General features: G+C 44.5%; 1 protein-coding gene across 18 annotated transcripts in view; it reads right to left on the bottom strand.

The window, feature by feature from the left end:
• afdna (afadin, adherens junction formation factor a) overlaps positions 1–15,000 on the bottom strand; it is a 114,293-nt gene that overhangs the window by 53,851 nt on the left and 45,442 nt on the right. For 13 of the 18 annotated variants that reach the window (XM_058379025.1, XM_058379014.1, XM_058379023.1 and 10 more), the window contains exons 6-12: positions 14,955–15,000; positions 11,739–11,832; positions 11,475–11,612; positions 10,790–10,834; positions 9,533–9,627; positions 9,071–9,324; positions 2,702–2,771 (exon numbers count right to left, since the gene is read on the bottom strand). The exon at positions 14,955–15,000 is cut by the window's right edge and continues 112 nt beyond it. In XM_058379025.1, the coding sequence (XP_058235008.1) occupies positions 2,702–2,771; positions 9,071–9,324; positions 9,533–9,627; positions 10,790–10,834; positions 11,475–11,612; positions 11,739–11,832; positions 14,955–15,000 (742 nt within the window). The remainder of the gene's footprint in view (positions 1–2,701; positions 2,772–9,070; positions 9,325–9,532; positions 9,628–10,789; positions 10,835–11,474; positions 11,613–11,738; positions 11,833–14,954) is intronic. The other 5 variants (XM_058379019.1, XM_058379031.1, XM_058379020.1 and 2 more) reach the window with 1 other exon arrangement.

Here is a 15,000-nt window from a genome sequence, read left to right as displayed (position 1 = left end):
ATACACCAAATAACCCACAAGTCCACACACACACCAAATAACCCACAAGTCCCCACACACACCAAATAACCCACAAGTCCACACACACACCAAATAACCCACAAGTCCACACACACACACACAGTATTAATTACATGAAACCATCATAACAGGACACACACACACACAGGTAGATACACCGAATAACCCACAAGTCCACACACACACACACACACACAGGTAGATACACCGAATAACCCACAAGTCCACACACACACACACACACACACACAGGTAGATACACCGAATAACCCACAAGTCCACACACACACACACACAGTATTAGTTACATGAAACCATCATAACACACACACACAGGTAGATACACCGAATAACCCACAAGTCCACACACACACCAAATAACCCACAAGTCCACACACACACACACACACACACACACACAGTATTAATTACATGAAACCATCATAACAGGACACACACACAGGTAGATACACCAAATAACCCACAAGTCCACACACACACACACACACACACACACACACAGTATTAGTTACATGAAACCATCATAACAGGACACACACACACACACAGGTAGATACACCGAATAACCCACAAGTCCACACACACACCAAATAACCCACAAGTCCACACACACACACACACACACAGTATTAATTACATGAAACCATCATAACAGGACACACACACACACAGGTAGATACACCAAATAACCCACAAGTCCACACACACACCAAATAACCCACAAGTCCACACACACACACACACACACACACACACACAGTATTAATTACATGAAACCATCATAACAGGACACACACACACACACAGGTAGATACACCAAATAACCCACAAGTCCACACACACACCAAATAACCCACAAGTCCACACACACACACAGGTAGATACACCAAATAACCCACAAGTCCCCACACACACCAAATAACCCACAAGTCCCCACACACACCAAATAACCCACAAGTCCCCACACACACAGTATTAATTACATGAAACCATCATAACAGGACACACACACACACAGGTAGATACACCGAATAACCCACAAGTCCACACACACACACACACACACAGGTAGATACACCGAATAACCCACAAGTCCACACACACACCAAATAACCCACAAGTCCACACACACACAGTATTAATTACATGAAACCATCATAACAGGACACACACACACAGGTAGATACACCAAATAACCCACAAGTCCACACACACACCAAATAACCCACAAGTCCACACACACACCAAATAACCCACAAGTCCCCACACACACACACACAGTATTAATTACATGAAACCATCATAACAGGACACACACACACACAGGTAGATACACCGAATAACCCACAAGTCCACACACACACACACACACACACAGGTAGATACACCGAATAACCCACAAGTCCACACACACACACACACACACACAGGTAGATACACCGAATAACCCACAAGTCCACACACACACACACACACACAGTATTAGTTACATGAAACCATCATAACACACACACACAGGTAGATACACCGAATAACCCACAAGTCCACACACACACCAAATAACCCACAAGTCCACACACACACACACACACACACACACAGTATTAATTACATGAAACCATCATAACAGGACACACACACAGGTAGATACACCAAATAACCCACAAGTCCACACACACACACACACACACACACACACAGTATTAGTTACATGAAACCATCATAACAGGACACACACACACACAGGTAGATACACCGAATAACCCACAAGTCCACACACACACCAAATAACCCACAAGTCCACACACACACACACACACACACACACACACACACACACACACACACACACAGTATTAATTACATGAAACCATTATAACAGGACACACACACACACAGGTAGATACACCAAATAACCCACAAGTCCACACACACCAAATAACCCACAAGTCCACACACACACACACACACACACACAGTATTAATTACATGAAACCATCATAACAGGACACACACACACACACAGGTAGATACACCAAATAACCCACAAGTCCACACACACACCAAATAACCCACAAGTCCACACACACACACACACACAGTATTAATTACATGAAACCATCATAACAGGACACACACACACACACAGGTAGATACACCAAATAACCCACAAGTCCACACACACACAGTATTAATTACATGAAACCATCATAACAGGACACACACACACACAGGTAGATACACCGAATAACCCACAAGTCCACACACACACACACACAGTATTAATTACATGAAACCATCATAACAGGACACACACACACACAGGTAGATACACCAAATAACCCACAAGTCCACACACACACACAGTATTAATTACATGAAACCATCATAACAGGACACACACACACACACACAGGTAGATACACCAAATAACCCACAAGTCCACACACACACAGTATTAATTACATGAAACCATCATAACAGGACACACACACACACACAGGTAGATACACCAAATAACCCACAAGTCCCCACACACACCAAATAACCCACAAGTCCCCACACACACCAAATAACCCACAAGTCCCCACACACACCAAATAACCCACAAGTCCCCACACACACCAAATAACCCACAAGTCCCCACACACACACACACCTTGCTGGTTGCGAGTGATACGCCGGTGTGAAGATCCCCGTGCAGGTCAAAGGTTGTCTCTGGGACACTCCTACAGAAATACAGGAAAGAGATCACAGAATGAGACAAAACTGAAAGAACTTTCAACACAACTGTGATAAACGTCATTTAATAATGCGCACACACACACACACAGTTTGCTTATTTCTCTCCCTCTCCCGCTTGTTTAGACACAGACACAAAACCAGTACAGGCGAGGAGAGACGAGGATGATGAAGGACGTCTGGATGAAGTCGCACAAATGGAGAAAGTGACCACAACAGTGTGTGTGTGTTTTTCTCAAAGATTATTGAATTGCATTTCTTCTAGCTGTGTATATAGTATTTAATATATAATAACTGTATGTGTGTGTACACACACACACACACACACACACACACAGTAAAGAAATACTTTTGCTGGACTATATTTTGACTCAGAAATAATCACGATAAATAATATTCTTATTTCAGACCGCTTCATTCCCCTGATCTAATGATAATAATAATAATAATAATAATAATAATAATAATAATAATAATAATAATAATAATAAATCAAAGTACACCCTAAATAAATAACACACACACAGACAATTATTATATATTAAACATTACATATGTAATTAAAAAAAATACTTATACTAAATAATAAATTATAATAATTAACTTTCATATGATTTATTTTATTTACTTATAATAAATCTGTGTAACTTATTTGTAATAATTCATAAAACACCCCCCCCCAATAAGCAGAAGCTCACTCAGGTCTAAAGCCGAGATGGATGATGTGAAATGAAATACACTAGAGCTAATCTTTCTAGATCTTTCTTCTTGATAAAACAGTAATTTTTTGTTTGTTTACTTCAATGACAAAGCGCTGCAGGAGACTGTTCCACAGTTTAAATTCCGATGTCATTCCTTCATTCACACCATATGTCCATGCTGTAATTACTGTCCCAGTTTATATCTGAACCCCTAAATGGCTAAAAAGACTAGAGGGCGTTCACATAAAGCCAGAAATGTAAACGGAAAGAATATGATAAACGTACGTAACGAATCGTCTTCCTGATACATAGAGGTTAAAGGTGACGCAGTCTCGACCTCGGACGTCACGGCAACGAACCGTAGGCTGAGCGTCTGATGTGCAAAATAGTCAGCGTCTGATTGGTTGGATTCTGCAGGATTTCCGGGAGAAGCGTGTGTTTTTAACCTCGCATCTGGAAACAAACCCTCTGTGATGCTCTCCTTCCCTCACGGAAGGAAGATGGCGTCGTGTTTACGACTGTAACCATGAGCGCTTATGAGGATCAGCTACACGCTGGATTCTACGAATGACATTAAAGTTCATGATACAGACTCATCCATTTACACGACTTTCTGAAATCTACAGTTGAACACAGAGAGACTTGACTCTAATGCCGAGTTCATACTGCAGGATTTTCAGAGCGGTCAGATCACGGCTATCTGGGGTAACATTCGGTCTCTGCTGTGTTCACACTGCACGGCTATCTGGGGTAACATTCGGTCTCTGCTGTGTTCACACTGCTTTATTTGTGTTTGAAGTAATAAGTTTATTTATTCTGAAAGAATGATATTCAAGATATTTTTTTCTGATATAAAAACTATAATGTGCTTTAACCAAAGCCGTGCTTGATGATATTGTGGTCTATAACTCCTCCCCGAACTGACCACTGCTCTGTATCTCGCTCTCTCATTGGCTGTAGGTCATCACTGAGGTATGTTTCAGTCAGAACTCCTTTCACACTGCATGATTTAAAATCACCGACAGGTCCAGATATTTAGCATGGCAGATATTTCACGAGTCATCAGCGACTCGGTCTTTGGTAATTTGCACTGCGCGATTGTTACTCGCGTTCACCGGCTCACATTTGCCTTCAATTACGGCCATTTGTCGGCGATTTCGCAAAACTAGCCGGCGACTGAAAATCAGGGCTAAAATCGTGCAGTGTGAACTCGGCGTAAACGTGACTCTCAACAAAACCAGCCGTGATTGGTCGATTTACGTGTCGGTCAGACGCCCTCTTGTGTAATCCTTCTCCAATAAAAGCTCTTCTGGAGTCCAGAGCTTCTGCAGTCAGTCTGAAGATCTGAGTGTATGAGGCTAAAGGTGACGTCTCTCAGGGTTAAAGGGTCATATTGTGACAATACAGTGTGTGTGTTGAATATAACAATAACACACTCATCCTCACACACCTACACACCCGCAGTCACACTCGGGTTAAAGACGTTTACGCTACGGAAGATTTTTAAACTGTTTTCAAAGTCTTTTTATGTGCATCTGCATTATTATTATATTATTTACAAGAATTAATTAAATAACAAAATGTTTTGTTTTGTTTTTTAAAAAGGGCAGTGCATTATATAAATAAATAATGTAAAGTTACTGAATTAAGTAACTTATTAATTACTGAATTTTTAACTAAAAATAAATATTTAAAATGTTATTGAATTAAGAAAAAAAATCAATGTTTCAGTCTGTATAAAAATATAAATACATAAATAAATAAATCCAAGCGTTCACAATGTTTTTACTTTTCTATTTTTTTTTCTTATGTAAATATAGAAAACAATGATTTAATCCAGTTTTATATTTTATATCATATATATTAATATATATATATATATATATATATATATATATAGATATATATATATATATATATATAAGAAACATTTTAGTTTCTGATACCGAAATCATCACCACCAGCCTTTATAAATAAATAAATAAATAAATACTGAAACATTTAAAAGATTCTCAAACCGAAGCATTCTACAGCAACAAAAATTAATAAAAAAGGACAAAAAATAAATAAAATCACTTATTACAGGACTGGATGGAATTCCTTCTTTTGTTTCTAAGATATCTGATCCACCTTTCTTCTTTTTTTTTCTTGCTGCTCTCAGACCGATACTGATCGAGTATCACGACATCGTCAGCTTGAACTTCTCCTGAAAGAATTTCCCAGAATATCGGCTAAAATTCCTCACTTTTCCAGAAATGTGCGACACGAAATGCACAAGTCGTGATGTAGAAACTAAAACCTGATCCCCACACACACACACACGGTAAAATCAGTAAGCTAAAATCAGAAACTTGTCTGATTTTTTTTCCTGTAAATATGAACCTCAAGCTGGTTTGCACTCACCGGTGCTGCGCTGCTCTGCTGTGAGCCTGCATACACTGCGACCGGTTCATCCAGGACTTTATACATAACTACGCTCAACTCTCTCTCTCTCTCTGTGTGTGTGTGTGTGTGTGTGTGTGTGTGTGTGTATCTGTGTGTGTCCTGCCTCCAGCAAACACGCTGCAGTGACACACACAGCCACACCCGCCCTGAGCAGATTATAGACTTTCCCTCTGCCTCAAGCCTCTCATAATGTCCTCGTTTTCCTCTCTCTCTCACTGTGTGTGTCCCACCACGTCACGTCCCGTCTCATCCTTCTGTCCCTCACACACACACACACACACACACAGTGTGTACAGTGCTGGTTGCCATGGCAGTAGAGTCTCCAGCGATACACACACCACTGATGGCAAAGCAAACACTGCACACCGGCACAAACAGGCAACGTCAAACACATGCCCCCTATACACACACACACACACACACACACACACACACACGACAATGACAGAGGTATTTACTCTGTGTGGGCGGGGTGATGTACTCAGGGTTGAGGAAAAGCACACCAAAAAATAAGAATGATAGATAGATAGATAGATATATAAATAAATAAATAAATAAATAAAAATTAAAAATATCTTTGAATTTTGGACTTTTGTAAATCGCTATGGAAACGGCAGGAACCGAGACAGAGGAACCAACTTTTAAAAAGATAAATAAATAAATCATGAAGTGCTGCACTAAAAATAAGTCTAAAGAAATGAGAAGTAAAGAAATCCAATAAATCCCCAGGCCGTCAGTCACAGGAAAACAATCACAGTCTCCATCCTGAGGGTTTTATTCCTCTCACACCACGGCTTTTATCCATTTACATTTCATGTGGTGGAGAGGGTCTGTCATCACTACAGCCTTCATCACACTCACAACACACGTCCTCACAGATACACACACAAACACACACACACACACACACAAACACAAACACACACACACAACTGCAAGTCTATTAAAGGCACATCACATGTGTTTCTCTAACAAATGTTTCACACCTACTCTTTTCTTTCTCTCTCGTTCTTTCTTTCTCTCATGTTTCCTCTCATTCTCCCCCTCGCTCTCCCTCCCTTACATTCTCTCTCTCTCCTCTCTCTCTCATTCTTTCTTTCTCTCATGTTTCCTCTCTCCCTCTCTTATGTTCTCTCTCTCTCCTCTCTCTCTCATTCTCACTCTCTCGTTTCCTTTCTCTCTCTCTCTCATTCTCACTCTCTCGTTTCCTTTCTCTCTCTCTCTCATTCTCACTCTCTCGTTTCCTTTCTCTCTCTCTCTCTCTCTCCCCCTCTTATGTTCTCTCACTCTCTCTCTCACTCTCATGCTCTCTCTGTCAGTTCCTTCTCTCATGTTCCTGCTCTCTCTCTCTCTCTCTCTCTCTCTGCAGTCTGTGATTGTAACAGTGAGTGTGTTGGACATGGATTGGATTACAGAGTTCATCTCTGATTTCAGAGTGGTTGGTAATGTATTGATTTAATTGAGTCAAAAGGTGTGCACTGAGGAGTTTACTCAAAAATAAACAAACTGCATTGCAGAGATTTTATATATAATTATATATATTTATTGAGAGAGAGAGTGAGTGTATGAGAGTGTATGAGAGTGTGAAAGTGAGAGAGAGAGAGAGAGAGAGTGTGTGTGAGAGTGTGAAAGAGAGAGAGAGAGAGAGAGAGAGAGAGATGAACTGGGTCTTGTCTCACAGATTTTCCTCAACATTAATCATAACCATAAATCGGTATAACATGTAACGTGGCTGACGTGTCATCGTCCAGCTTCCTGACCTTGTCCTGGTTGTAAACCTGTGTCTGCCCTTCACCATGCTGTATGTGGTCACTCACCCTGACCTGTGTCTGCCCTTCACCATGCTGTAGAGCTGGTCACTCACCCTGACCTGTGTCTGCCCTTCACCTTGCTGTATGTGGTCACTCACCCTGACCTGTGTCTGCCCTTCACCATGCTGTAGAGCTGGTCACTCACCCTGACCTGTGTCTGCCCTTCACCATGCTGTAGAGCTGGTCACTCACCCTGACCTGTGTCTGCCCTTCACCATGCTGTAAGAGCTGGTCACTCACCCTGACCTGTCTCTGCCCTTCACCATGCTGTAAGAGCTGGTCACTCACCCTGACCTGTCTCTGCCCTTCACCATGCTGTAAGAGCTGGTCACTCACCCTGACCTGTGTCTGCCCTTCACCATGCTGTAAGAGCTGGTCACTCACCCTGACCTGTGTCTGCCCTTCACCATGCTGTAAGAGCTGGTCACTCACCCTGACCTGTCTCTGCCCTTCACCATGCTGTAGAGCTGGTCACTCACCCTGACCTGTGTCTGCCCTTCACCATGCTGTAGAGCTGGTCACTCACCCTGACCTGTGTCTGCCCTTCACCATGCTGTAGAGCTGGTCACTCACCCTGACCTGTCTCTGCCCTTCACCATGCTGTAAGAGCTGGTCACTCACCCTGACCTGTGTCTGCCCTTCACCATGCTGTAGAGCTGGTCACTCACCCTGACCTGTCTCTGCCCTTCACCATGCTGTAGAGCTGGTCACTCACCCTGACCTGTGTCTGCCCTTCACCATGCTGTAGAGCTGGTCACTCACCCTGACCTGTCTCTGCCCTTCACCATGCTGTAAGAGCTGGTCACTCACCCTGACCTGTGTCTGCCCTTCACCATGCTGTAGAGCTGGTCACTCACCCTGACCTGTGTCTGCCCTTCACCATGCTGTAGAGCTGGTCACTCACCCTGACCTGTGTCTGCCCTTCACCATGCTGTAAGAGCTGGTCACTCACCCTGACCTGTGTCTGCCCTTCACCATGCTGTAAGAGCTGGTCACTCACCCTGACCTGTCTCTGCCCTTCACCATGCTGTAGAGCTGGTCACTCACCCTGACCTGTGTCTGCCCTTCACCATGCTGTAGAGCTGGTCACTCACCCTGACCTGTCTCTGCCCTTCACCATGCTGTAAGAGCTGGTCACTCACCCTGACCTGTCTCTGCCCTTCACCATGCTGTAGAGCTGGTCACTCACCCTGACCTGTGTCTGCCCTTCACCATGCTGTAGAGCTGGTCACTCACCCTGACCTGTCTCTGCCCTTCACCATGCTGTAAGAGCTGGTCACTCACCCTGACCTGTGTCTGCCCTTCACTATGCTGTATGAGGTCACTCACCCTGACTTGTGTCTGCCCTTCACCATGCCCCCTGGGTCTCTCTTGGCCAGGCCGTGGTCGTAACTCGGGTCCACGAACTTGAAGACATGAGCGGCACCGAACTGCAGGGTCATTCCACTGCGCAGCACCGTGGTGTCCGAGATCCTCTGTCCATCTAGGAAGGTCTCGGCGTCCAGCGTGACGGGTGTGATGGTGACCAGACCATCGGTGTGCCTCAGGTCACAGTGGTGTGGCAGGATCCCCGGCCCAAACAGCTGCAACACCGAGAAATCACACACACACACACACACAAACACTCGTTATAAAGCCACAACATGACCAGAGGTAAAAACACCAACAAGTCACACATCCCTACACACACACTCTCTCCCTCTCTCTCTCTCTCTTCTCACACACGCACTTTCACTCACTCGTTCTCTCCCTCTCTCTCTTTCACACACAGTGTTGGTTCGATCCGCTCACCTGGATGTTTCCATCTTCACTCCTGTCTGATCCGACCTCAGTCACGCTGTGCTGTAACCGGTACAGTTTAGGCTTATCTCTGGAGTCTGAACCATCTACACACACACACACACACACACACACACACACACACACACACACACAGTAAGAAACACACAGTCTACACCATGAGATATTTACATCACATGCACCAGACATAGAAAATTAAAAAAGCCTGTACATAAACAGCACAACACCACCACTTCAACACAGTCTCTCTCCTCTGTCCAACTCTTTATCTGCTCCCGAACTCTCTCATAATAAACTTCTACACACACACACACACACTTCACACTCCTCCAGGTCAGGAGAAGAAGCTCTTCTACACATTTACCAAGAGGACAACACAATGTGTGAACACACTCCCAATGTCCGCCTGCTCCTTCTGATATCACTAACATGAGCTAGCCAGGTAGCTAATGGCATGCTAACTAGCTTCCTGTTCCTTCAGGCAGACAGAGACTGATTTCCTTAAAACAAAACTTTTCGCTTCAGCTGTTTAATTGTAAATCTTCACAACTACTTTTGTTTTGTTTTGTTTGATTGAGAGCAAAAACACAACATTCTACACAATCATACACTCTTTTCATTTCGTTCAAATTCATAACTAACCAACTAGCTAGCTAATTAGACCATGTTTCGGATCAAGCAAAACACTGGAATGAACAAAAACCTGCATCGTAAACTCGCAATAAAATTTGCATATTTAAAATGATAAGCAATAATAAGAGCAATTAGAACGATTTTCTCGTCATATTTTCAATATCATGTTCATCAATAACTTTTCTAGCCATCCAGCTGATCCAAAAGTGTCATTATAAGCTAAACTCCATATTTGTGGTCCAATCAGAGCTGAGGTGAGGATGATCTCACACACACACACAATGTTCTAGCAGCATGGAGGTCGCATTCTAAGGCTAGCTATCTTAGCTAAAGCTAGCTATCTTAGCTAAAGCTAGCCATTTAATGAACATTAATCTGCTTATAGAAGTATATATATAAAAAAGTTTAATCCAATAAAAAATAAAAAAAACCTCAACAACAAATATTCCAGATGTTTAGCAGCTGTAAAAGACTAAAATAAAAGTAAATGTAAAAGACAGAAGGAACCTTGTTACAACACCGTGTGTGTGTTTTAGAAAGCAACAGGTGAGGGAGGAGCTGTTAGTGAGAGAGATGTGAGGGGGCGGAGCAGCAGGTGAGGAGAGGCGGGGTTACCTTCATGTTGCCGATAAGCGTAGTAGGCATAGTGATTCCCTCGCCCTAGGAGACGACACATGCACAGGAACCAGAAGCACAGAGGAGCCAGAGAGAGAGAGAGAGAGAGAGAGAGAGAGAGAGAGAGACCAGAGAGACCAGAGAGAGAGAGAGAGAGAGAGAGAGACCAGAGAGAGAGATCAGAGAGAGAGAGAGAGAGAGAGAGAGAGAGAGAAAGAGAGAGAGAAAGAGAGAGAGAGAGATGTAGCAGGAGAAAGAAGATCATTAGCATGATTATTAACACACACACACTCAGCTAACCGCTCCATCACCCACACACACACACACACATCTACACACAGTGTTAGTGAAATACAGCAACTGCAGCAGCAAGAGGGTCAGTGTGCAAGAAGCAGATGTGGGGAAGAAAAAAAAAAAACATCTGGAGACCTGAATATCTCTGATATATCAGTACATCCAGGTAACGCTAGATGTATGAAATAAAACACTTTGAAAAATATAATAAATAACTGAGCAGCAACACAAAAAAATTATAAAATATTACTAATAAATGAATAAATAAATTAAAATAAAAAGCCAGCACGTCTGAAATGTTGAGGTTTAGGATGGACATATGTTGTGATGAGAGAGAAAAATGTGAAAGTGTATTTGTGAAAGTGTGTGAGAGCACGCGTGTGTGTTGCACCTGGACTCAGCTCGACCAGGTAGGGCAGTTTCTCAGGGGGCAGCGCTCCATGCAGTGGCCCCATCCTGGCCCCCGGCTTGAGTCCTTGCTTCGGCATGAAGTCAGGAGGCCGTTTCTTCAGCTGGAACACTAACATCTCTGTAAACAACATCAACACAATCCACTTCATACCTTCAAACTCACTTCATCACCTGCTAACACACACACACATACTACAACAGCGTACAAACACTTCTACAGGGAGACGAGGGCAGCGGGTCAGACCTTTATCGCTGGTCCAGTCTCTGAAGATCTGTAAGGGGCACTCCGAGTCCTCCAGGATGGTCTCTTTTACAGGTTTATCGTCAGAGTGGACCACCTGAGGAATACAACACGTCCATCAACATCATCACCATCATCACTGTGGTGCACTCACAGACATGTCAGTGCTGCAGCAGATTCCTCTGTGATCTCAGATATTAAAGCTCCACCTCCATGTGCTGCAATAAATCACCTGTAGCACCTTGTGTCATACTTGTGCCCTATTCTGGCTCACTATCAAGCAGTAACACTACAATAATTATCTTTTACAGGTTGTGTTCAGCTCTGGTGCAGCCATTAATCTTACCATTAGTTCAGTTTTGTGTATCTGGGTTTCCTGGAGAACAAAACAATCTGAAGGTGAGAGATCATGGTGGCACGATCACAATCACGACGACTGCAGAAAGTTTAAACAGCTCGTCTGTGTATTTAATGTCACTCACAGCTCAGAGTTCGACATGGAAACACCAGACAGGGGTGTGGACGTCGATTTTAATCACTCGTGTATCTGAAGTACGCAGGCGAGCGTGTAGGCAAAGTCGTCTAACTAGACTAATGAGAAAAAAAGAGCAGATTTGATGAACCATCCTCGAGTTTTCTAAACAAACGTGGATGATCAAGGAGCGAGCAAGAAGGGTGTGGAGGGGCAGGCACGAGCGAGGTGGGTGCGTGTGGATTGCAGGAGTGAGCGAGGTGGGTGGGTGTAGAGGGGGAGGAGTGAGTGAGATGGGTGGGTGTGGAGGGGGAGGAGTGAGTGAGATGGGTGGGTGTGGAGGGGGAGGAGAGAGTGAGATGGGTGGGTGTGGAGGGGGAGGAGTGAGGGAGATGGGTGGGTGTGGAGGGGGAGGAGTGAGTGAGGTGGGTGGGTGTGGAGGGGGAGGAGTGAGTGAGGTGGGTGGGTGTGGAGGGGGAGGAGTGAGCGAGGTGGGTGGGTGTGGAGGGGGAGGAGTGAGTGAGATGGGTGGGTGTGGAAGTATCAGGAATGAGTGAGGTGGGTGGGTGTGGAGGGGGAGGAGTGAGTGAGATGAGTGGGTGTGGAGGGGGAGGAGTGAGTGAGGTGGGTGGGTGTGGAGGGGGAGGAGTGAGTGAGGTGGGTGGGTGTGGAGGGGGAGGAGTGAGTGAGGTGGGTGGGTGTGGAGGTATCAGGAGTGAGCGAGGTGGGTGAGTGTGGAGGGGGAGGAGTGAGTGAGATGGGTGGGTGTGGAGGGGGAAGAGTGAGTGAGATGGGTGGGTGTGGAGGGGGAAGAGTGAGCGAGGTGGGTGGGTGTGGAGGTATCAGGAGTGAGCGAGGTGGGTGGGTGGGGAGGGGGAGGAGTGAGCGAGGTGGGTGGGTGTGGAGGGGGAGGAGTGAGTGAGGTGGGTGGGTGTGGAGGGGGAGGAGTGAGCGAGGTGGGTGGGTGGAGGGGGAAGAGTGAGTGAGGTGGGTGGGGGTGGAGGTGTCAGGAGTGAGTGAGGTGGGAGGGTGTGGAGGGGGAGGAGTGAGCGAGGTGGGTGGGTGTGGAGGGGGAGGAGTGAGCGAGGTGGGTGGGTGTGGAGGGGGAGGAGTGAGTGAGGTGGGTGGGTGTGGAGGGGGAGGAGTGAGTGAGGCGGGTGGGTGTGGAGGGGGAGGAGTGAGTGAGGTGGGTGGGTGTGGAGGGGGAGGAGTGAGTGAGGTGGGTGGGTGTGGAGGGGGAGGAGTGAGTGAGGTGGGTGGGTGTGGAGGGGGAGGAGTGAGTGAGCGAGGTGGGTGTAGAGGGGCAGGAAAGTGAGGTATAAAGGAGGATGAGAGTACTCTCTTGAGAGGCTCTTACAGAGGTGTCTGTGATATGATGTCCATCACAGGAGGACAGCAGAGGAGACGCGACACCACAGCTTTCTCAAACCACAAGAAAAAATCTTTAGCTACGGCGAGAAGAAGAAAATGCAAGCGCAATCTCTCTCCTCGCACACGCCGAGCCGCCGCCACAGAGCCAGACAGCAATTAATCAGAGGCCAAGAGCTGCTCTCAACATTCCACTCTGGCTTTATTCCAGCGCACACACACACACACACACACACACACACACACACACACACACACACACACACACCGGTGCTGAGGTATGGAGGATTTATCCAGGGAGAAGTTTAATAAGCGAGAGGAAACCCTGGCTAGGTTACTACAGGCACATCAAGCAGGCAGGAGAGCTTTTAAAATGAATCAGTGATCAGACTTCACGTGTTCACGTGTAATATACGAGGAACACGCTTCCCTGAGGTAGGCTTTTAATCAGCGACTCCTCTGTGGTTTAAACTGGAGTTCGGGTCACGCTGCACGCAAACCTCACACGTTTCCATTGGGGGTTTATTATTTTTATGTAATCGTGACTAAATTATTTTTTTCTATATGTTTCTCTGATACAGTTTTTCTATCTATTTCACTCATAAGAGTTAACTATGAACACTAACGTTAGCAGATATGAGACGTGATATGAGACGTGCATAATTTGCATATGATGAATATTTATGAGGTTTATTATTGAATAAAGTGTAAGGTGTAGAAATATTCAAGACATTTAATCGTATCCTGGACATTTTGAAATTCTGCATCGCTTCATAGTAAAAGTTTAAAACATTAATTTAGAAGAAAGAAATCTCATCCTGAATGACCTGCATATTAATCATTATAATAATAATAATAATAATAATAGACACCTCATTATTCATGGGTCTACGATAAATGGTGCACTACCACTAATTATAATAATAATAATAATAATAATCATCATCATGTAATATTCAACAGCATACATTTTTATTTGGCATCAAATTTATTTATTTTATTTTTTTGTAATACATTTCTTTTACTGGCATGTTTTGTTTTTTTGGCTCGGTTTACGAAATTACCCACAATGCTGCTCCACCAAAGTGGTGCATTTTTTGTTCATCTCTACAGTACCTAGAGAGAGAGAGAGAGAGAGAGAGAGAGAGAGAGAGAGAGAGAGAGAGAGATGCAGCGGCGCTGTAGATCTTTATTTTGTTCATCTTTCAGCATTTGCACGAATTTAAAAAAGGAAGTGTTTTTGTTTTTAGGAGCTAACAGTAAAACCTGACTGTCATCATTTATGTCTGAGACTCCAGAGCAGGGTTTGTGTGTGTAGTGAGTGTGTTTTGTGTGTGTGTGTGTGTGTGTGTGTGTGTGTGTGTGTGTGTGTTTTATACCCGAGCGATGCAGTACTCTCTGGGGTTCTCCTTCTCCAGGCCGTAC

The sequence above is a fragment of the Hemibagrus wyckioides genome, linkage group LG25, assembly GCF_019097595.1.
Source record: "Hemibagrus wyckioides isolate EC202008001 linkage group LG25, SWU_Hwy_1.0, whole genome shotgun sequence".
NCBI classification, from domain to species: Eukaryota; Metazoa; Chordata; class Actinopteri; order Siluriformes; family Bagridae; genus Hemibagrus; species Hemibagrus wyckioides.
Note: the sequence above shows the minus strand (reverse complement) of the source record. Positions and strands in the feature narration are given on the sequence as shown.